At 50.0% G+C, this 20,859-nt stretch overlaps 6 protein-coding genes across 6 annotated transcripts; 3 read left to right on the top strand and 3 right to left on the bottom strand.

Annotated features, from left to right (window-relative positions):
- Positions 1-4,197: 4,197 nt before the first annotated feature.
- Positions 4,198-5,635, top strand: ALTATR162_LOCUS5795 (uncharacterized protein; the record flags this gene model as incomplete). Its single annotated transcript, XM_043313415.1, has 3 exons — positions 4,198-4,591; positions 4,646-4,878; positions 4,934-5,635. 3 exons carry the CDS (start codon positions 4,198-4,200, stop codon positions 5,633-5,635), a joined length of 1,329 nt encoding a protein of 442 aa, XP_043169350.1.
- Positions 5,636-8,687: 3,052 nt separating this feature from the next.
- ALTATR162_LOCUS5794 (uncharacterized protein) lies at positions 8,688-12,051 on the top strand (the record flags this gene model as incomplete). Its single annotated transcript, XM_043313414.1, has 4 exons — positions 8,688-8,936; positions 8,988-9,253; positions 9,304-11,359; positions 11,416-12,051. 4 exons carry the CDS (start codon positions 8,688-8,690, stop codon positions 12,049-12,051), a joined length of 3,207 nt encoding a protein of 1,068 aa, XP_043169349.1.
- Positions 12,052-13,350: 1,299 nt separating this feature from the next.
- ALTATR162_LOCUS5793 (uncharacterized protein) lies at positions 13,351-14,488 on the top strand (the record flags this gene model as incomplete). The annotated part of the gene is made up of 4 exons (XM_043313413.1): positions 13,351-13,490; positions 13,539-13,544; positions 13,610-13,843; positions 13,891-14,488. 4 exons carry the CDS (start codon positions 13,351-13,353, stop codon positions 14,486-14,488), a joined length of 978 nt encoding a protein of 325 aa, XP_043169348.1.
- Positions 14,489-14,812: 324 nt separating this feature from the next.
- Positions 14,813-16,862, bottom strand: ALTATR162_LOCUS5792 (uncharacterized protein; the record flags this gene model as incomplete). The annotated part of the gene is made up of 4 exons (XM_043313412.1): positions 14,813-15,133; positions 15,200-15,976; positions 16,034-16,361; positions 16,408-16,862. 4 exons carry the CDS (start codon positions 16,860-16,862, stop codon positions 14,813-14,815), a joined length of 1,881 nt encoding a protein of 626 aa, XP_043169347.1.
- An 840-nt stretch (positions 16,863-17,702) lies between these two features.
- ALTATR162_LOCUS5791 (uncharacterized protein) lies at positions 17,703-18,599 on the bottom strand (the record flags this gene model as incomplete). Its single annotated transcript, XM_043313411.1, has 1 exon — positions 17,703-18,599. One exon carries the CDS (start codon positions 18,597-18,599, stop codon positions 17,703-17,705), a length of 897 nt encoding a protein of 298 aa, XP_043169346.1.
- Positions 18,600-19,902: 1,303 nt separating this feature from the next.
- ALTATR162_LOCUS5790 (uncharacterized protein) lies at positions 19,903-20,400 on the bottom strand (the record flags this gene model as incomplete). Its single annotated transcript, XM_043313410.1, has 4 exons — positions 19,903-19,987; positions 20,091-20,173; positions 20,267-20,321; positions 20,390-20,400. The coding sequence occupies 4 exons, from the start codon at positions 20,398-20,400 to the stop codon at positions 19,903-19,905; spliced, it is 234 nt and encodes a 77-aa protein (XP_043169345.1).
- Between the last annotated feature and the right edge of the window lie 459 nt (positions 20,401-20,859).

The following is a 20,859-nucleotide window of genomic DNA, read 5'->3' as shown; positions in this document are numbered from 1 at the left end:
CAGATAGATAGTTTATGTCGAATGCGATTGAAATCATATTAGTATTTTCTCAATCGTAACCTGTGTCGTTTAGCCGCATTCATATTGGGTGACGTATAGTTACACGTTGCTTTAACGGAGCATTTGACTTGTGCTCGCAATACCTACACCAATAACGTGGTTCACAAGCGGGTCGCCACCCCAACACCAGCGCGACGCCTGCACAGCAACTTCACGTAATGTCACAACTACGCAATACCTAAAGAACCTACAATGAAGGCAATATACAGCTTGCTATCTTAGATATTAATTCTTATTAGTTTCAAAGCAACGCACGCGCTGCAGCAATCTATAACGTCCTACGAAGAACGCTTGTTGACTGACGCGCTGGACGACGCTCTTGACGCGATTGTGAGCTAAACTTAAAACGCCTTACAAAGCTAGAAGAGGAGGCGATTGTACAGCGTATACTTAAAGAGAGTTTACGTAGTATACCGCCCTTAAAGGCAAACGTACGAGATATAGCTAATAGACTGCTGAGAGAGCGTGGTAGGAAGCCTACAGGCAAGAACTAGGTTAATAACTTTATTAAGCGTACACCTAAGCTGCGAACGCGATAGAGCCGTCCGTACGATCACCAGCGAGCTGTCTGCAAGGACCTAGCGATTATTAGGCCCTAGTTTACGCTTGTTTAATCGATGAAGGCGAAGCATAGTATCGCAGATAAGAATACCTAGAACTTTAACGAGTCTAGCTTTATAATAGGCAAGATATCCTCTTAGCTTGTTGTTACAGGCTTAGAGAAACCTAAGAAACAGAAGAAACTACAGCCTGGCGATCGTAAGTGGGTAACTCTAGTCTAAGGCGCCTCTGCGACAGGGCGCGTTATCCCGCCCTTCCTTATCTTTGCGGGGAAGGTCCTTATTACCTCCTAGTTCGCAGATCTACCTCGCGACTAGATTATTACTGTCTCTCCTACTAGCTGGATTAACAACGACCTCGCGCTCGCGTAGCTTAAGCACTTTAATGCTTATACGAAGGCGTCCTCTGTTAGGGCATATAGGCTGCTTATTATTGACGGCCATGACAGCTACTGCTTAGTAGATTTCCAGGACTACTGCAAGGAGAACAAGATTATCGCTCTCTGTATACCACCTCACTTATCGCACCTCCTGCAGCCTCTTAACGTTGTCCCCTACTCGCTGTTGAAGCGCTACTACGGCGATGGGATCTCGCTCTTGGCACGCAGCCGCATCCACCATGTTAACAAGGAAACCTTCCTACCAGCCTTTAAAGCAGCTTATAAGAAGACGTTTACACTAGAGAATGTTCGCGCAGGCTTTCGAGGTGCTGGGCTAGTCCCATACGACCCAGAGGTTGTGTTATCAAAGCTAGATGTGCAGCTGCGTACGCCGACGCCACCTGCACTAGGCACAGTCGCCTAGGAGGCGCAAACACCGCGCAACGCCCGCGAGATAGAGGCGCAATCTACGCTGATTCGAAATCGCATGCGAAACTACTAAGGGTCACCAGCAAGCTTATTGGACGAGCAGGTTAAGCAGCTAGGTAAAGGCGCTCAGCAGATAGCTTATAATATGGTGTTAATGCGAGAGGAAGTGAGAAGCCTTCGAGAAGCTGTTGACACGCTTACAAAGCGCAAGACTCGCAAAAGGCGGTACGTACGCGCAGAGGAGACTCTAACAGTTGGTGAGGTATCTGACTTAATTGCTAAAATAGACGGTGGTAGGCGTAAGGACAGCGAGACGCCTGCGAAGAGGGTGCGCGCAGAGAGGCGCTGCGGCCGTTGCAGCGAGGTTGGGCATAACTCTCGCACCTGCAAGGTAGAAATAGAGGATGTAGATGATAGTGACGCTTCTGAGTAATAGTAATCTGTTACCTATAGTACAATATTGTGTTCTGGTGCTACACTACGTTGTTGCGCAGGCGTCGCGCTGGTGTTGGGGTGGCGACCCGCTTGTGTTGGCGACTCGCTTGTGAACCACGTTATACGAAATTTAAGGCACATCCGCTATCACTCTTACTATCGAGGTTTATGCCAAAGCCTTACATCAAGCCGAACGGGATACCGATGTCCTTATGCAGTCTCTCAGTCAGAGCATGATAGGACTAGAAGAGATACACAAGGTTCTAGAGAGATTCGCAAAGATTAGTTCGCAAAATATGGGAGACGGACGTTCTCCAAACGACTAAGCGTTGCAAATATTAACGGAGAAGCTCGAAAAGACAGGCAAGATAGGGCGAAAGTGCGTGGAGGACTGGCAGGCGTTCGAGCGCCAGAAACCAATTCGCAGGAAGCTCAACTACGTCCTCGTCGTGAGTATCCACAGAGCGTCCTATATCGAAAATTGGGGTCAGAGTCGTAGGGATGCTGTGACGTTAGGACGCAAGTTAATTTTTTGGTTCGGTACCTTCTTCTTCTTCGGGATTGTCTTACCAATCTATCTTCCTATTGCCCTGCTATACAACATAGGTGTGGTAGTGCATAGCGTCTTGTTCTACAATGTATTTGTTTTCCGGTTACGGAAGATGAGAACACAGACGAGTATCGCAAATAGGATGCAAAAGGTCGGGTCAAGTCTCACTGAGTTGCGCTCTCGGGTTTTACTGAGGTAAATCCAATACTTCGACGACAAGCAACTGCTGGATACACTAACATCATGGCGTAGATTACTTGTACAGACGCAGGAGTCAACGCAAGAGTCAAAGGAGAGCATGACCATGCTGATCGCGCGATCTCAAGAACATCTGGAGGCAATGTTCCTTGATATAAAGCGAGGTCAAGATGACCGTCGCAGAACGGGTGTGATGTCGCCGAGCTTCGGTCCTCAGGAAAGAACTAGTGAACGACGGGGCAGCATTTGAGACATGACGAGAACACTACGAGGAGACCAGATGAACCGCCGAATTGTAAGCAATAATATTTTTGGACAGTTTGTAACGTATACAAAGAAAAGAGACGAAATGTGGTATTTGTGAGCCTAATATTCTGCCAGCATCAGTTATGAAATGGACTGACTGTCGACATCAGGCTACTTTAACGTTCGCAAGAGTCGATTGAAGCTACATCTCGAGAGTTCAAGCAGTCTCACAACAACCTGAAGAGACTGATTTTTTGTCAAAAGAAAGGAAACGACGAGAGCAGCAAGGCAAAGGCGGTTATGCGACAGCACGTGGATCTAAAGGCGAGGAAGACGGAGCGGCGAAAGAGTATGTAGGAAGAAAGAACGAGATGATCAATTCCAAGAGAACGAGGCGCCCAATGCGATGTGAGTTCTGGAGGACTGGTGTTGAGAATATGTTAAATGGATACGTAGTCAACTGGTTGAGCAACGAGGTGCGATTTTTTGTTTCCGATCCGCTCCGCAAATTCCGAGATCAACCCGCGTCACTCTTTTCGCCGTAGCTTCATCCCCTGCCAGTCATCCATACCTATTTCTCGCGAAACACATCGTGTCAGCGCACTTAACTCCGCTGTTTGCGACGTGACTTCGGAGTAATATGCCACGATGGGGTCCCATCGGAGGGTCCTAGCGCACATCGCTCCTTCATAATCTTCTGAAACACGTTTCCACGAATCCTTTCGTAGCTCACGGTATCGGCATCGTCCCGCACCTGTTCATCTCCACGAACACTCAACTGACAGCAGTCTATTGATTGATTGAGGAAAGCGGCCTCGATTTCTGCGCCACAGATATTCGAGCGCATACGTTGAAACTTGACGCAGTCAAGCATTATGACAAGCATTACCGACTTCACGGTTATCGGCTCACTGCTTCAAGCTTGTTCGCGATAAATGAAGTGACGCGCGCCTTAGCAAGCTTTTGTGAACATCGGAGAATTTGCCGGCGCTCTGCATAGGAGAAAACAAATTCTTATGGGACCACCTGCAGGGCCTTGTAGATCAAAGAAAAGAATCGCGAAGCAATGATCCACGTCGCAATTGTTGGATTTCCCGGGGATGCAATATAGGGGCGCCATCATGCCTGCGGACCCACCAAGAACTCGAGATTAGTTTGGATCTCCACCTAGGATTCGCAGTTGGCCTTTGTGTCTAGGCTTGCCGTACGCGTATATCTCAAGCTCTGCTCTCAGACTTCGGGTTTCTTCTGTCTTCTCATCTCTCGAAAGTCATTCTTTCGCTGTCGCTCTTTACCATTCCAGTCATTCATTCCTGCTGAGCAGGTTTTTCTCTTCAAAATGCATTTTTCGCAACTTCTGCTCGCTGCTGCTGCTATCGCACCGGTATTCGGTCAGCTATCGGGCAAGGTCGGACCTCTAACTACGCACGCTGCCAAAACCGCTAAAAAGACTTGTAATGTGATGAGCTATGGTGCGAAGGCGGACAAGTCAACCGATCTTGGTCCTGCTCTTCTGAAGGCTTTCACGGCTTGCAAGACAGGCGGTACTGTTGTTGTTCCTTCCGGAGACTATGCCTTGAAAACATGGGTTACCTTTGAAGGTGGCAAGGCATGGGCGCTGCAGCTTGACGGCATCATCTATCGCACGGGTACCGAAGCTGGTAACATGCTGTTTGTGAGAAATGCGAACGATTTCGAGATGTTCAGCAGCACCGGCAAGGGCGCCATTCAAGGTATGCTACTTTATGAGTAAATATATTGAACTATCGAATTAAAAACGAGTGTAGGCAACGGTTACGAGGACCACAAGAATGGCAAGCGAAATGGCGCTCGTCTTCTCCGTATCGAGAAATCAAACAACTTCTCTGTTCACGACATCATTCTAGTTGATGCGCCTATGTTCCACTTTGTCATCAACACTTGCACAAATGGTGAAGCATACAACATGGCTATCCGTGGAGGCGACTGGGGCGGTCTCGATGGCGTGGATGTCACTGGCACTAACCTATGGGTCCATGATGTGAGCACTACTACAACTTTTCGCCATAATGCTGCATTGCTAACGCGAGGCATAGATCATGGTGACTAACAAGGATGAGTGCGTGACAGTAAAGTCACCCTCCAAAAACGTCCTGATCGAGAATATCTACTGCAACTGGAGTGGAGGCTGCGCTATGGGCTCTCTCGGTGCCGATACTGCCATCTCGTCCATCGTCTACAAGAACATTTACACATGGAAGTCCAACCAGATGATGATGGTAAAGTCCAACGGTGGCAGCGGCTACGTTGAGGACGTCGTTTTCGAGAACTTCATTGGTCACGGTAACGCATGGTCTCTCGATATCGACCAAAAGTGGGCTTCGATGAGTGCTATCGCTGGCAATGGTGTGCAACTCAGCAACATGACCTTCAAGAACTGGAAAGGCACGGTCGAATACGGTTTGAACCGTGGGCCTGTCAAGGTTGTCTGCGCAGACAAGGCGCCTTGCACGGATATCAACATCACCGATCTTGCCATGTGGACCGAGAAGGGCAACCACAACATCTACCAATGCCAGAACGGCTACGGTAGTGGTTTCTGCTTGAAGAAGGGGAGTGGAGGCTCGTATGCGGCAACTACCAGCACTCAGACTGTTGCGCCTACTGGCTATTCTGCACCCACTATGAAGGAGAATCTCAAGACTGCCTTCGGTACGGCCAGTCCTATCCCCATTCCCACGATGCCGCCGAGCTTTTACCCGAACACGCCGCCGATCACAAAACTTGCTGGTCAGTAAGTGCGCATCGATGAGCGCCTGATGTTCGTTATTTCCGACTTTACGTCCCTGTATATATTCGCTTCTTGCCCATAACATATTTTTCAACCCAAATACTCTTATCTTGAGACTAGGATCTAGCGCAATCCCCGAGAGCTTCTGAGATGGACTGACACTTTTATAAGTTTATCTCAATGCCCAGTCTGACAATCATGAAATGTTTTTGGATGGTCTGGATTTGCTGTGAGTTATTACGGCCCAACGCGTTTGTTGAAGAATCGCTCCAGCGCCCATATTACATGACCAACTCCCTCCCTCTGCCCAGTAACCATGTCTCCATAACAACAAGCCCGCTGCAACATCTCGGCTGCGCTGTTTTACAGCACTTCCCTACCCATGGTCCATAAGAGCCTGCTCCTAGAAGCTTTTCTAAATCTCTCTGCTCTCTACACGAAAAAGATTGATCGACGATATTACTACCACACCTATAATAACATCAACAGCAATGTCGAAATCGGACGCAAATCTAAAGGCTCTACCCACCAAGATCATGGATTTGGTGGTGGATGGCACATATGCTAAGGGAATGACTGTCTTTTCCGCTGAAGACGTGTGCAACCTCCGCTCTACGAACTGGCGAGTGCAGAAGACGATGTTCAAGAGCTGGGCGAAACATTGCTTTACAACCAGGGAATAAATCTCGTCACGTGATGGTATACAGTGCCTCTTGAGCATTCTCAATGGTATAGTTTTGAGGGGCTATGTGCGCGAAGTCGTTGTTGGCCCGGAAAAAGTCAATGACTACCTTAGTATCTTCTTGAACGCATAGGGCATGAGTACAAGGCGCTCGTAAGAAAAGGCAAATTGATAATGGAAAATGATTCGGGGGCCTACGCACAAGAAGCTTGTTGAAGAGCAGAAGGAGTTCAACGGAAGTGACGAGTCGGTGCGAATGTTGGAGGCGGCGCTACAAGGCTTTCCAAAATTACAACACCTACGCATGGACACGTTTTTATGAACCCAGTGTGGTGCCCTCAATGAGAAGGAGAAAACACTGATGGAAGAGAGACGGAAGGAAGCCTGGGGTGTAAAAAGAATCCTTCGGGCTATGGGCTGGGGAGACCATGAAACTGACCGCGTTCTTAATACGCACCGGCCCATGAAAGCAACGATTGCAATTATAAATTACGCAACCGTTGTGGGAAGATGGTCTCCGCGCTGAACAGAGTCAAAGATCGTATAAAGACTGGACCATGGAAGTCGCGCTCCATACGTTGGGGCTGTATTACGAGACAAAGCCGTCCGATCCCTCAAGCCGCAAATCTCAACGTGTGCGGCATCGTATCACGTCTTTGGAACTGAACGACAGGTTCAGACATACGAAGATCCTTCAGTGCCTGAACTCTGTCATGCAAGTTTGTTCGCACTGCTCTTGGATGAAGAAGCGTATCGTTCCTCCAACCTTGACGAAATGGGAGATCCGGATTCCAATGATGATAATGAAGAGCAATCAAACACTAAGACATCAGAGCGGAAACCAAAGCTCATTGTGCCAAAGGACGACACCTGGTTTTCGGTCTTCGAGCAGTTGACAAAGTTTCCTTCCTTGACAAGCGTTTAGGTCGCCTGTCTTCGACAACACCCGGAATAGCAATGCCCTTGGTACGATTCCGGTAACGTGGCCGAACGTTTGGCTGGTGGCTGTTCAATTGCTGCTGAAGGACAATATATTGCGGTGAAGCTGGGACGAGTGGTCAAAGAGCGGATAGTCGTTAAATCGTCGAGCCTTGACGTTGTTAAGACCTACAGTGTTTGATTCTCCGATGGTTTCTCCGAGGACTGGGATGTTTATACTAATAGTGCCAGGGTGCTGGGGCATGCCAAGGCGTGGGATAATGGGCCCATCTCTTGCGTGCTCGTCTGAATCGTGGTACAAGTGGGGTTGGTCCACCGGTTATCCACGTCTAGCCGATGGGAGGATATTTTTGCTGCGAGCTCAATGTAAGGACTCTGTGACCTAGTACTGTTTTCATGTCTTTAACAGACTTATTGTGCTCATAGTGTACCACATTTCTTAGTAACGATATAATGGTGAAGTGATGAGCAAGATACGAGCGCAACCATGGGCTCGATCTAGTGCGCGACTAGAATCTTCCGTAGTAAGAATGGAAGGTGTGGAGTAAAGCGAACATTGGTGCAGGGCCGGAAGTGATTGTTGAGTCTCGTGACCCGCATCTGAGGCTCGGCGCTGCAGTCAAGCCACCGGTGGCAGATAAGAGCGAGAAGAGGCTGACACTCGACCCATCTCCGGTGGGGATAGCCAGGGAAATACGCCTTGACATGTTGGTGACAAGCTTCAGCCGTTAGCATGCGGCGTGACACGAAATCAGCAAGCTGCACGAATAGGCGTTGGGGGCCTCAAGCGGTACGAAGGAATCAAGGCTTGGCGGAAGGGTGCCCGTGAAGGTCACTGGCAGGCTTTTCCATCGTAGTCACTGGCAGGGTGCTTGAAACTGGTGCAAAATGACGTTGGTGTTGAGGCTTCGGTACGGAACTCGGCACTATCACGCCTGCGCCGAGACTATTAGCACGGCTAGGCGGAACGTAGGCGAGCGGGATGCTTGGCTGGGACCGAACAGCTCGCCACTTCTCTTCTTTCACCCCGCTTGCGAACGGGTGTCACCCAACCCCGCTGTCGTCATCTCCGGCACCAGAAGATCAAGCCTGCTGTTTCATCGCCTGTGTTCTATACGATGATGCTGTGGTGCAGGGTAAGAGACGGCAGGTAGGGTCAGATATGCCATCCGATATATCCATCGGCCTTGCAAACATCCCTTTAAGGCATGCATGCATCTCTTTGTTGACGAGTGCCGACCGTGACCGATGATGACGTTCCCTGTGCCGGACCCAAGATGGCTACCGCCACGCCAAGCTCTCGATATCGCACGGTTCTTGGCTATCGCCATGGTGTGTGCGCATGCGTTCCAACTTGCTTGTTTAAAGGCACTCATGTCCCCGGATCTAGATCTCTCGTCTGCACCCATCTTCTTCTTAGTACCACAGTTCATTCACTATGGGCAAGAAGGAACCATCTCTCGAGGGCCACAGGTCCGGCCAGGCTAACGAGCCTCTCTCCAAGCCCGCGCATGCCCTACCATGGAAGGAAGTCGTCCAAGAGATCCAGTGTAATGCCGAAGACGGTCTGACTACTGCGGAAGCAAAGTCAAGGCATGAGAAGTATGGCAACAACGATCTGGGTGACGATGGAGGAGTATCACCGGGCAAGATTCTGCTAAGACAGGTTGCCAACGCAATGACATTGGTATTTGACCTCAAACTAACACTCAATCGCAACAACTCTAACAGCCCCTAGATCTTGATTGCTGCAATGGCTGTGTCTTTCGCTATCCAGTCGTGGATTGAGGGTGGTGTAGTAACTGCCATCATTCTGCTCAACGTCGTTATCGGTTTCGTGCAAGAGTTCAATGCTGAAAAGACAATGGACTCTCTTCGATCTCTTTCCTCGCCAACAGCCACCGCTGCGCGAGACGGAAAGACTGTTACTATCCCAACCATTGAGGTTGTTCCAGGTGACCTGATTGAGCTGAAGACAGGTGACACTGTCCCGGCTGACATCCGGTACGTTGAGTCGCGCTAAACTAGCTAGTACGTCACTAACTTGCATACAGTATTATCGAAGCACTGAACTTTGAAACTGATGAGGCTCTTCTTACCGGTGAATCTCTTCCAGTCAACAAAGATGGCGATGCTGTTTTCGACGAGGACACCGGCCCCGGTGACCGCCTCAACGTCGCCTACAGCTCCTCGACTGTCACTAAGGGACGTGCTCGTGGCGTCGTTTTTGCTACAGGAATGTACACTGAAATTGGCTCCATTGCTATGTCTCTTCGACAGAAGGGCTCGCGCGTCCGCGAAGTCAAGCGCAAGCCTGACGGCAAGGCTAAGCCGCATCGTTACGCTCAAGCATGGTCTTTGACCGTCGCTGATGCCGTTGGCCACTTTCTTGGTGTCAACGTTGGTACTCCACTTCAGAAGAAGCTCGCTCGTCTCGCTATCCTCCTATTCGGTGTCGCTGTCATCTGTGCAATCATCGTTCTGGCTGCCAACAACTTCTCCAACAACAGCGAGGTTATCATTTACGCTGTTGCCACTGGTCTCAGTATGATTCCCGCATCGCTCACTGTCGTCTTGACCATCACAATGGCCGCCGGTACAAAGCGCATGGTTCAGCGTCACGTCATTGTTCGCAACCTAAAGTCGCTTGAGGCCCTCGGTGGTGTTACTGATATCTGTTCTGACAAGACTGGTACTCTCACACAAGGAAAGATGGTTGCCAAGAAGGCTTGGATTCCCGCAAAGGGCACATACTCGGTTGGACAGTCCGACGAGCCACACAACCCCACCGTTGGCGCCCTGACCTTCAACCCCAAACAGCCCCGACACATTGACCCCGACGTCGACGAGAAGACAGAGACCTTTGAGGAGCTTCTTCAGGACAACGAACATCTAGTCGACTACCTCAAGGTTGCTTCGCTCGCTAACTTGGCCCATGTTCATCAGACTGACGAAGGCCAATGGAACGCACGTGGCGACCCAACTGAAATTGCCATCCAAGTCTTTGCCTCTCGCTTCAAGTGGAACCGTCTCGAACACACTGGTGGTGATTCACCTGCCTGGAAGCAACTCGCCGAGTTCCCCTTCGACTCCGATGTCAAGAAGATGTCCGTCATTTTCGAGGAGACCGCCAGCTCTAAGAAGTACGTTTTCACCAAGGGCGCTGTTGAACGTGTCATCTACTCCTGCACCCGCGTATACAACGATGAGAGCGAAGCTGGTGTTGACCTCGATGACGACTACCGCGAGGAAATTCTGGCCAACATGGAATCTCTGGCTGCTATGGGTCTTCGTGTTTTGGCACTTGCAAGTAAAGAGTACGACGGCCCATCGCCAAGCAAGGGCGATGATCTTGACCGTGAGAGCATCGAAAATGGATTGGTCTTCCGTGGTCTTGTTGGACTGTATGACCCGCCCCGACCTGAGACTGCTGGCTCCGTTCGTCAGTGCCAGAAGGCCGGTATCGAAGTACACATGCTTACTGGTGACCATCCGGGGACCGCGCGCGCAATCGCTATTGAAGTCGGTATTGTGCCTTCAAACATGAACACTCTTCCCAAGGAAACCGCTGATGCCATGGTCATGACCGCGAGTCAATTCGACAAACTCACCGACGATGAAATCGACGCTTTGCCACTACTTCCCCTTGTTATTGCTCGATGCGCCCCGAACACCAAGGTCCGTATGATTGACGCCCTACACCGACGCAAGGCTTTCACTGGTATGACTGGTGACGGTGTAAACGACTCTCCATCCCTTAAGCGCTCGGACGTCGGAATTGGTATGGGTACTGGATCCGATGTAGCCAAGGATGCCTCCGACATTGTTTTGACTGATGACAACTTCGCCTCGATCCTTAACGCTATCGAGGAGGGCCGCCGCATGTTCGACAACATCCAGAAGTTCATCCTCCATTTGCTCGCCCAAAACATTGCGCAAGCCTGTGTTCTGCTCATTGGTCTTGCTTTCAAGGATGAGAGTGGGCTTTCGGTCTTCCCAGTATCTCCTGTTGAAGTCATGTGGATTATCATGATTACCTCATCGCTTCCCGACATGGGTCTCGGTTTCGAGATCGCAGCTCCCGACATTCTTACTCGTCCCCCTCAAAATGTAAGCTTTCTTCCCCCGAGATTTAACGGTGGAGTGTAGACTAACAACAAACGCAGCTCAAGCGTGGTGTCTTCACCCTGGAGGTCGTCCTGGATATGTTCGTATACGGTCTCTGGATTGCCGCTCTCTGTCTTGGTGCCTTCTCCCTAGTCATGTTTGGCTGGGGCGATGGTAACCTTGGAAACGGCTGTAACGAAGGCTACAACAACACTTGCGACACTGTCTTCCGCGCTCGTGCGACGACTTTCGCCTGCCTTACTTGGTTCTCTGTCTTCCTTGCATGGCAAATGTTGGACATGCGCCGATCGTTCTTCGCGATGCAGCCAGGTTCGAAGAAGTACTTTACGCAATGGGCTATCGACGTCTGGCGCAACAAGTTCCTCTTCTTCTCCATCATCTTTGCCTTTGTCACTATCTTCCCTGTCCTGTATATCCCTGTCATCAACGACACGGTTTTCAGGCACAAGGGCATTAGCTGGGAATGGGGAATTGTCTTCGTCGCCACCTTCCTCTTCTTCCTCGGTATCGAGTCCTGGAAGTGGGGCAAGCGCGTCTACTTCAGGAGACGCGATGTTAAGCACGGCGTCGCCAGGCGAGGCTCGGTGGACCTTGAGTCGCGCGTCTTTGAACGGTACCTCAGTACCGCTATCAGCACTGATGGCGAGGAGGGTGAGAAGAAGTCATCTGCATAATGGAAGAAACTACGCAATGAGGTACGATATCTTTCAGATAAGCCTCGATTTGAGAGCTTTTAATGTTTCGGGTCAGGCTTTGTCCTGCAAAAGGCGTTCTGATTTTTCTGCATAGCCTGCAATTGCGATACCTCATGCCATTATGGCTGCGATTAAGGCTTTTCATAGTCATAGTATGTGTACATAGTAATTGAGATACCACTGTGAACAAATTGAACTCTTACCATTTACCTTGGCGATGACCAACATTTTCACCTAGATTTTGCTGAAACGTCTTCAGTGCCTTTAGCCAATATCATATATGGCAGTAACAAAATTAGTCAGTTTCGGTCGGACGCGCAGTCTTCAGGCGTCCCATCCTCGGAGGCTTGCGCATGCAGCCCCGCCATGCCATGCCAAACCTTTCCGCTCCACCACACCAAGACCGAAAACGTGCATTCTGTCTCGGCGCCGAGCATGCGCTAAGAATCTAGTCTGCAGTACGTCAGCCGAGGCATGCTGTTGGCTTGGAAATGGCCTGAGCAGACCCCAAAAGTGAGTTGATGGCGGCTGGGGATCGTGAAGCGTTCTGTACATGGTATTGGAGGGAATTACAGAATCGTGCAGATTAGTGATCGGAGGCTGGGTGGTCAGAAACTTTTGGTTTCGCTGATGGGACAATTGGGTTTATTGCTTATGTTTGCTTTTTACCGTTACCCGTTGCCCACGTCGTGCGCTGACTTGCCGTGCTGCGAACTGACCTTCCACAACTGTATCACCGGTTACCTACGGAGTACCGACTTGTAATGGTTTCGGTCCGCGACAACGGTGATAAACCTAGCTCGGCGTTTTTCAGCCGTCTACATTACGCGTTCGCAGTAAGATCTAGGCCAATACCAAGCTCTTTCAAGCGCTATCAAGAAGTGGCGAACAGACGTGGCTGTGGAGGCTGAGCTTGCAGATGTCGGTGTCATGGAACGCCCGGATAAGTGGGATCCGGGGTAAGAACCGGCTATTGGTAATGTGTGTTAAGAGTGAGCACTCCGCACCTTGGAACAACACCTCTTCGGCTGCGGAAGAATACTTTGTTTCGACACATACTGAACACGTTTCACGAGTATACGACGGAAGGGTTGCAATCGCAGAGTGAAGGATCCTTGGGACGCGCAATCGTTTGGTGCCGGTATACCCGCTGCTTCCGCCGTCATCACACGTTGTTTCCCCGCAGCAAGTCCAGGCCGAGCCACATCGCATCCCCAATCCCCCACACATCAACCGAACCACGCTCGGATCTTCACGTTTGGAAAAAAGGAAAACGCGATGCCTGCGATATCAAGTCACGGATTCGTTCGCACGCTTGAAGCGCGAGAATGGCAGAATACTGTCGGTCAGTCTGGGATGACGCCGACGGCTTTTAGTTTTCTGATTCCTGTCTTCGTTGTTGCTATCGTGGCGCCGTTGTAAGTTGTGTTCCGTCTACTCCGAAACATCTTGAACCGGAAGGAAAGGGTTATGTAAGGGGTATTTCCTACGGGGATAGTTGAAGATGGATCTAAGCTAATGATATTCGATCATGTAGTTTGTGTATATTTTGTATACGGAAAAGACGGCAAGCCGTCCCTGTTCCAACGCGTCTGCCACCCAAGACAAAAAAGCCGGCGCTTAGGCGTGCGGAAGCGAGGGAGAAGTTGATTGAAGTCACCGAAGTGGTGAGCCTCACTGGAAGCACATCTTCACAAAGTCGTGATGGCACAGAGAACGACGAGGGCAAACTCGGGGCAGTAGAGACGCGCTCAGTGCTCGAGCGGGAATGGTAAGTGTCGAAGCACAGCAGCAGTTCAATACTAATCTTCGCCACAGTGCGATATGTCTCTCAACCCTTCACGCTCCCGCTCCACCCGAACCAGCCAAACTCTCCCCAGAAGCACCGATAACCGATGCTGCCGCCCTGCCCGCCTCTCTCCCGCAATCCGATGCCGCGGATTCAACAGCAACTACCACTCCTACTGCACCCGAATCCGAGACCATACTCAAACTTCAAGTCTGTGGCCACGAATTCCACGCCGACTGCCTGGTATCTTGGTTCGTCCTGCGCAAGACAAGCTGCCCGATATGCCGATCCATGTACATGAGCAAGGAAGCCTTGGAGCAGCACGATGAGGAAGAGAGGATTGCTCTGGGTGGAGATCCGACGCCCGCCGTGTTGGAAGCGGGAGCTGCGAATCAGCCGCAAGCACAGCCTGTCAGCAATTGGCGCTACTTTCTGCATGGAAGTGGTATCCGGAGACTACCGGGGGCACAGGCACAGGCGCAAAGTCAACCTGCAGTGGAATTGCAGAATCGCACTCCGGGAACTGGAGAGCAGGCTGGGGCTGGGGCTGCAGTCGCAGGAGAGACGGCAGTGCCGCAGCCAGAGCAGCCGTCTAGGCCGAGGTGGCAGAGACTTTTGAGGATGTGAGTGCTATATTTTAAGAAATGATCATGATATTCGGAGAATGATGGAATGATTTTACTGTTCGGGGAATGGTAGCAGAGACAGTTTTCCTTTTCGAGATACCCCTGGGCGCGTTATAGCGTTTGGTTTACGATGAAATGAATCTATTTCGACTGGAACTTTTAAATCGTACACCTAAACACCAAAACCTACCCCGAAGGTGCTCACTAGGTTCGTTGCTGATAAAGCTTCAAGTCTAACTATAATGTATTCTTCGGGCCAGGTGCTAGTTTTGCATACAACGTTTAAAGAACCAATGTCTCTGCCCTACTTGTATGCAGTCTCAACTCAGGACCCAAACCAAAAGTCATTCTCGTTCTGTGATACACCTGCAGGATCGAACGAACCATTGCCGGCCGTTACGAGACCTTCAAATTGTCCCCAACTAGCAAAATCGGTCCAATCAAGTAGGTCAAATGTGAAGGTTGGGTTGGTGGTGTTGAATGCTTCCGCGCTGTTTGGCGTAGGCTGAATGTTGCTAGTGGCGTTGTTATTGTAAAGTAAGTTTGAAAGATTTGACGATGGCAGTACGGTATCAGGATTTGGTGCCGACAAGGGTGGTGGGAGAATGGGGTTATCATGGAAACTAGGAGTGTCGCGTGTAGGTGTCTATGATAGGAGGTCAGTATGTGGATGCAGATAATTTGTATCCGCCAACATGAATTCTGAACTTACGTCAACCGATGCTGCGGGCGTCGATAGTCTTCCCGACTGCCGCACCGCTTCAGTCCTAAGTTCTTCAAGTACAACACAATATCGGTGCGCAAGGCAGTCAGTGTCGCTAACCGTCTCCAATTGTTTTTGACACTTCACACCCGCCTCGAAAAAACCCTCGCACTCCACTTTCGTCTTTACACCCAAGCCTTGTTGAATGCGATGAATATACAACACTACGACCGCACAGAATGCATAGTATTGGGTAAACCAGAAAGAGCGAAAGAGATTAGACGAAACGAAAACGTCGTCTACGAAGCGTACAAGGGACATGGCAGCTTCGAGACATGCGGTGATATTGGCCGATGCGTCGTAGCTGGTGGCACTCCAGTTGGGATGGGTTGGCATGTGTGTCAAACTCGCAAAATCTCGCAGTAAGAAAGGTCGGTGTATAAGTAACAATGCATGATGGTAAGCCAAGTTGAGAACGGAACGCTGACGCTGGTAGACTGGTATGAGCAGCTGGTTGTCGATGCGTGCTTCCGAGGCGGTACCAGAAAGGAAACCAACCAGCGAGTTGTGCCATGCGTGCAGCTCCGCTGTGTACTTTGAAGATAGTTCGATGCGCTTCGTCAGGCTGGGTGGACGGATCGAGTATAGGTCTCGCAGCACGAGAGAGACAATGCGTGTCAACTTGATGTGCTCGACTGGGGCTGTCATCAAGGAGTAAGTAAATCCCGTTGGGAGATTCATGTAGTTTGGATGAAGGTCGTTGTCGTTGACAACGGTTGGAAGTTCCTAGAGTCTCTGCATCAGCTGACGGTTACCAGCTTTATTGTATCAATCTAAGCATACCTGATCGATATCTTCGTCCTTGAAGGTTCGTGGCCGGCCAAGGGCAGCAGCGAGGTACTTGTCGAGAGAGTACGCAACCCAAAACAGGCGCCTTCGACTCTCAGTCTCCAGATAGTCTACCTTTGTCGAGGGATCGCATTTCCTACCGCGATTCAAACCTATGGCAAGAGCAAGGTGTGACAGCGTGCCAAAGAGACTCCAACAATGGTTGATTCGGGACTGTGTTAGAAGGTAGAAGCACTGCAACAGTCGCGCCTGAACACTCGCTAACCGTACGGCGCCACGCTCTCCTGACAGTAGGTTCTCAGCTGCACGGAAATATCGGGCGCTGGCGGATGTTAGTCGGTATAATGATGGCGGAAGGGTCAGCAAACCTGCTAGTTTGCACTGTACTGCCAGGCGGCATATATGCTTGCGCTTGCGCAAAGACCGTCATCAATAACGCAGCTTTCGCTTTGCCGTCTTCCTTACTCCTCATCTCACCTTGCGTCTCATAGAATTCATCTACAAGCTGTTCGATAGTCGGTCGATGTAGGAAGCGATGAGTTGGTGCCGCGTATTCGAAATACCGTTCTACAAGCCTCTGCGCATCAGGCTTTGGTGGTGGGACAAAGATGGAAAGATCGAACTCAGGAAGCGGAGCGTCTCCGAAGGTGAATATGGTAGAGTCATGTGAGAGGGAAGAATTCTGATGCAGTCGCTTCTGAATACGAATGAGGAAGGATGCTGCGCTTGAAGACCCAACATAGTGGCCTTCTTGGTCTCTTTGAGCCCCTTGTGGCACAGGGGAGTCTCGAGAGGAAGGGCGACTGCCGGGGTCGGTAGCCATGTCGAGAGTATCTGGATTGGAGTTGTCGGGATGTGAGTAAGTTGGTCCATCGATGGGGGTTGATGGACTTGGATATATACGTGGGTATTGTATTGTCGATGCTGCGTGTGTACCTTTGGCAGATAGGTCTGATCTAAAGCTTTCTTTTCGTCTTTGGAGCAAGGGGTCCGTAGCTGCTGCGGAATCGTCGACAATGACGGAAGGAAGTCGTCCTCGCGTATACGATGCAGTGAATTCACATGGTAATCCTGATCTCAGACAGAGCGCACAAGGACATCTTCCAGTACATCGTACTTTTTTTCTGATTTTGGTGTTAGCGGATTCTTGCATCCGTGCAGTATAGCACATGCACGCCGAATTTCAACAAGCTCACTTCTTACATCGGTCGCAAGCCCTACTGACTCTGCTTCTTTCCCGCTCTTCTCTCCTTCTCTTGGCAGGTGGTGATTTCGGCTCGTCCGGGCTTGCGCTTGCCGGTGTGACAGTCGTGGCAGCTTCAATACCGTTGGCGGGCGTCCATCGAGCAGTCGACGCATGCTTCGGCTCGACAACGGCGGAGGCTACCTGAGAGGGGTTCTTTTCACTCATAGTCGGAACTGTGGCGGTCTTCCGTCACCTAACATTGCTCATGTTCACAAAGTGGAGTCAGAAGTCCAGAGTTCGGATAAGAACATATTAACAGCCGGAAAAGCCGTGCGCTAAGCCGAAAACGATACATCGCGCACGAGACCTTTGTAAGTAGAGATATGATGTGATAAGAAGAGTTTGTTTGGCTCGCAATACTCTATAGTAAGCGGGAGATTTACTCCTCATCAAAGCCCATGTCTACTTCAAAACAAATCAAGAGTGCAGCCATTTCCCCTCCACCCAAGCCAACCCCTCTTTGAGCCACGGTTCCTCGTCTTCCTTAACTGGGGTGATAAACCCGTGCTCCTGCCCTGCCCTAATCTCCAACTTCACCTCCACATCCTTATTCAAGGCTTTGCATCTCTCTACAAACTTCTTACTATCCTCTACACTAACCGCCGAATCCGCATCTCCATGGAAAATCCAAGTCGGGGGCAACCATTTCTTTTCCTCAATGAGCCCAATCGGCCACATCTTCTCGTCTGCCCCGAAATAGGTGAGGTAGTGTCCATATGCTGCTAAAAGATAGTTCAAGGACAACCTCGCTGGTGGCCACGCCGAAGAGACAATAGTACCCGGTTTGATGGTCGAAAGATGCTCAGCCAGCTCGGATTCTGGTGGAGAGGGAGTGTCGAAATACGTGTCGTTCTGTTCGATACGCAAATAGTTTGTCATCGGATATTCCCCCAGGATAGCCTTGATGCTGCCTCGAGGTTGAGTGAGACCTGACATCAAGGCCATGTAACCGCCCGCCGAATCGCCTGAGACCAAGATCTTCTCGTGGTCCAGCTCGATACCGCTTCCTTTCTTGTGAGAGGCGAGAAAGTCGCTGACTGAACCTTTGTTGAACCAGGTCCAGAAGTCACGCAGGTCTTCGAGGATATCTGCGCCGCTATGTTCGGGAACAAAGCGGTAGTTGGGGGCTACAACGATTGCGTTGTTGCGGTGAATGAAGGGGACGAAGAAGGCGCTGAACCATCCGGGGAAGAGGCAATCTCCTGTAATCTGCAGTACGTCGTCAAAGCCTATCTCTTGAGCTTTTGCACCGAAAATGACTACAAAATACGGTACAATGAAGATTTGGGAATTGACATACCAGTCCTCCGCCATGAAACTTGACCATTACAGGAGTTTTGCCGGGCTTGATATCCTTCGGAACCAGGATACCAACCTCAATCTCATGGTCGCCGATCTTCTTGTATGATGTTCTGAATGCATCAAAGCTGTCGAATCGATTCACATCCGTTGTATCGTCAAGGGGTGCCATGTTGTTCTTCCTCTTCTTTCTTCTTTCTTCTTTCTTCTTTCGAGATGATGTTGTAGGAGTTGTTGAGCTATGCGATTTGGAACTGAGCACAGGATGGGTACCTATATAAGCTTTTTAGATTACGGGCGTATTATTACTGTTAGCCAAACGACTTTACTGGTTGTGATTAGTAGTGTTGCATTCGGCTTAGGTACACTCGGTGTAGCGGGGTAAGTAAGACGCGAGACGCGAGACGCGATCTCGCCCTTCGGTTGAAGAGGTACTGCCGGAGGGGCGTGTGTCATCAGTCCATGATAATGTTGAACGAATTTGAGAGTAATGAATTATCTCTTGTCATGTTTATCTTGAGAGCAAACAATTGTAAATGCATTGCTTGTGGGTAGTTGTTCGCAAGGTCATCCAAGTTTGAATAAGCTTAGGCTAGTGGAGTACTAGAAACTTCCTGGAAAAGGACGACCTTGCGAATAATTACTGAATTACTCATTCGTTACTCTATGTAAACTGTGAAATGAGGATATGTGATTACTTACTCCTGAGCAAGAACTGCCAGCAGTTCTGAACATCGTAGCAACCATTCTACAAGTTCGTAATAAGAGAACCAAGCGAGATCCACGTGTTCATCAACTATCTGGACATGTTTGTGTGATTAGTTGTAGACATCATATTCGTCGAATTCAGTCTTGACATGTACGCGTATTCGTCGAGTTCGGCTCCGAGATATACACGTTACTCGCCGTAAACCTCTTTGCGGATTGCATCACAGAAGCTTTGCGGTACACTAATCTCCTGCTCGCTACAAATCAGTAACCAGAATCTTCACAGATGTCGTCTCGCGGAATATGGCTCTGCTAGGGAAAAAAAAAGTCCGCATTGCTACCACGTTCAAATCTTCAATTATCCTAGTTCATCTCGTATGGCCACTTCCTGCGTTCATTGTCCGATAACTCTACAGACTACGGCATCTATACAGCACGTCCATCCATCCCACTCATCTCTCTGATTTGTGTAAACCCTCCTGGCGATTCACTGAGCCGATCATCGAAGACGTGCGATAGGAGGGTTAGCCCACGCCTATATCAAAATTTGTAGTAGGGTATGGATCGGTAGGTGCGAGCAGGAGTAGGGTAGATTCGAAGAGGAAGGAAGCTAGTTTCCACCACGAAGAGCAAGTACCAAATGCAGTGTGGCACCGCCCTCGAGTTGGTAGTCTGCTGCGGTCTTCTCGTCGTTCCTAAAAACGAATGCGTTAGCCTTGTCTCAACTGTGTCGCATACGCAAGCAAGAATCTGGAAGTGGTTGAAGGCCGAGCCGGGGTTAGGGAGAGCTAGACATACATCTGCTTTCCTCCGTAGATGAGACGTTGTTGCGCTGGCGGGATTCCCTCCTTCTCTTCGACACGCTCCTTTATCCTCGAGACCTGTGCACTGTCAACGTTGCGCTCTTAGTGTTTCCATTTTGTTGACTACCAATATCATATGCGTATGCGGCGACAGAAGTTGGGTGAGCGTACCTTGTAGTCCGCCTCAATGTCAAGCTCGATCTCCTTGCCGGTGAGAGTCCGTACTCTGTCGCATGTCAGCCACCGCCCTTCTATTCATGCTCCCAACTAAATCATATGGTGACTCCAACGTACTTGATCTGCATCTTGTCTGCTTTTCTCTTATTTGCGCGCCGGCGGCTGTCTCAAAAGTGTCGCGGATATAGCTGTGGCAAGCTTCGTGAAGGGATGTTGGGAGTATCGAGAGCGTGAGAGAGAAAGCTCGCGAGCTTAGCAAATAGATGCGAATATTTGTAGGCGGAGGTGAGGGCGCAAACGTTTATAGGCAGCAAAGTGGTTATGAGATAACTTGGGCGAAACCGTCAGGCTGCAGTGACGGCGAACCACGGACCATTATGGTGGGGTCTGGGTGAGCGCCACGAGGCGGGGCAGCTAACTGTGGCTGGTGCATGCTAACCCATTACAGACGCACCTTGAACTCAGGCGAGATATGTGTACACTGACAAGATTTGAGCTCTATGGGAGAAAGATGTTGCGACTTTCTTCGTTGCACTTCCTGAGTAAGTCCTAAACCTATGCATCTTGCCACAGGCACTGTTTCTGCA

This window comes from Alternaria atra (assembly GCF_907166805.1).
Source record: "Alternaria atra isolate CS162 genome assembly, contig: 25, whole genome shotgun sequence".
In the NCBI taxonomy this organism is placed as follows: domain Eukaryota; kingdom Fungi; phylum Ascomycota; class Dothideomycetes; order Pleosporales; family Pleosporaceae; genus Alternaria; species Alternaria atra.
Note: the sequence above shows the minus strand (reverse complement) of the source record. Positions and strands in the feature narration are given on the sequence as shown.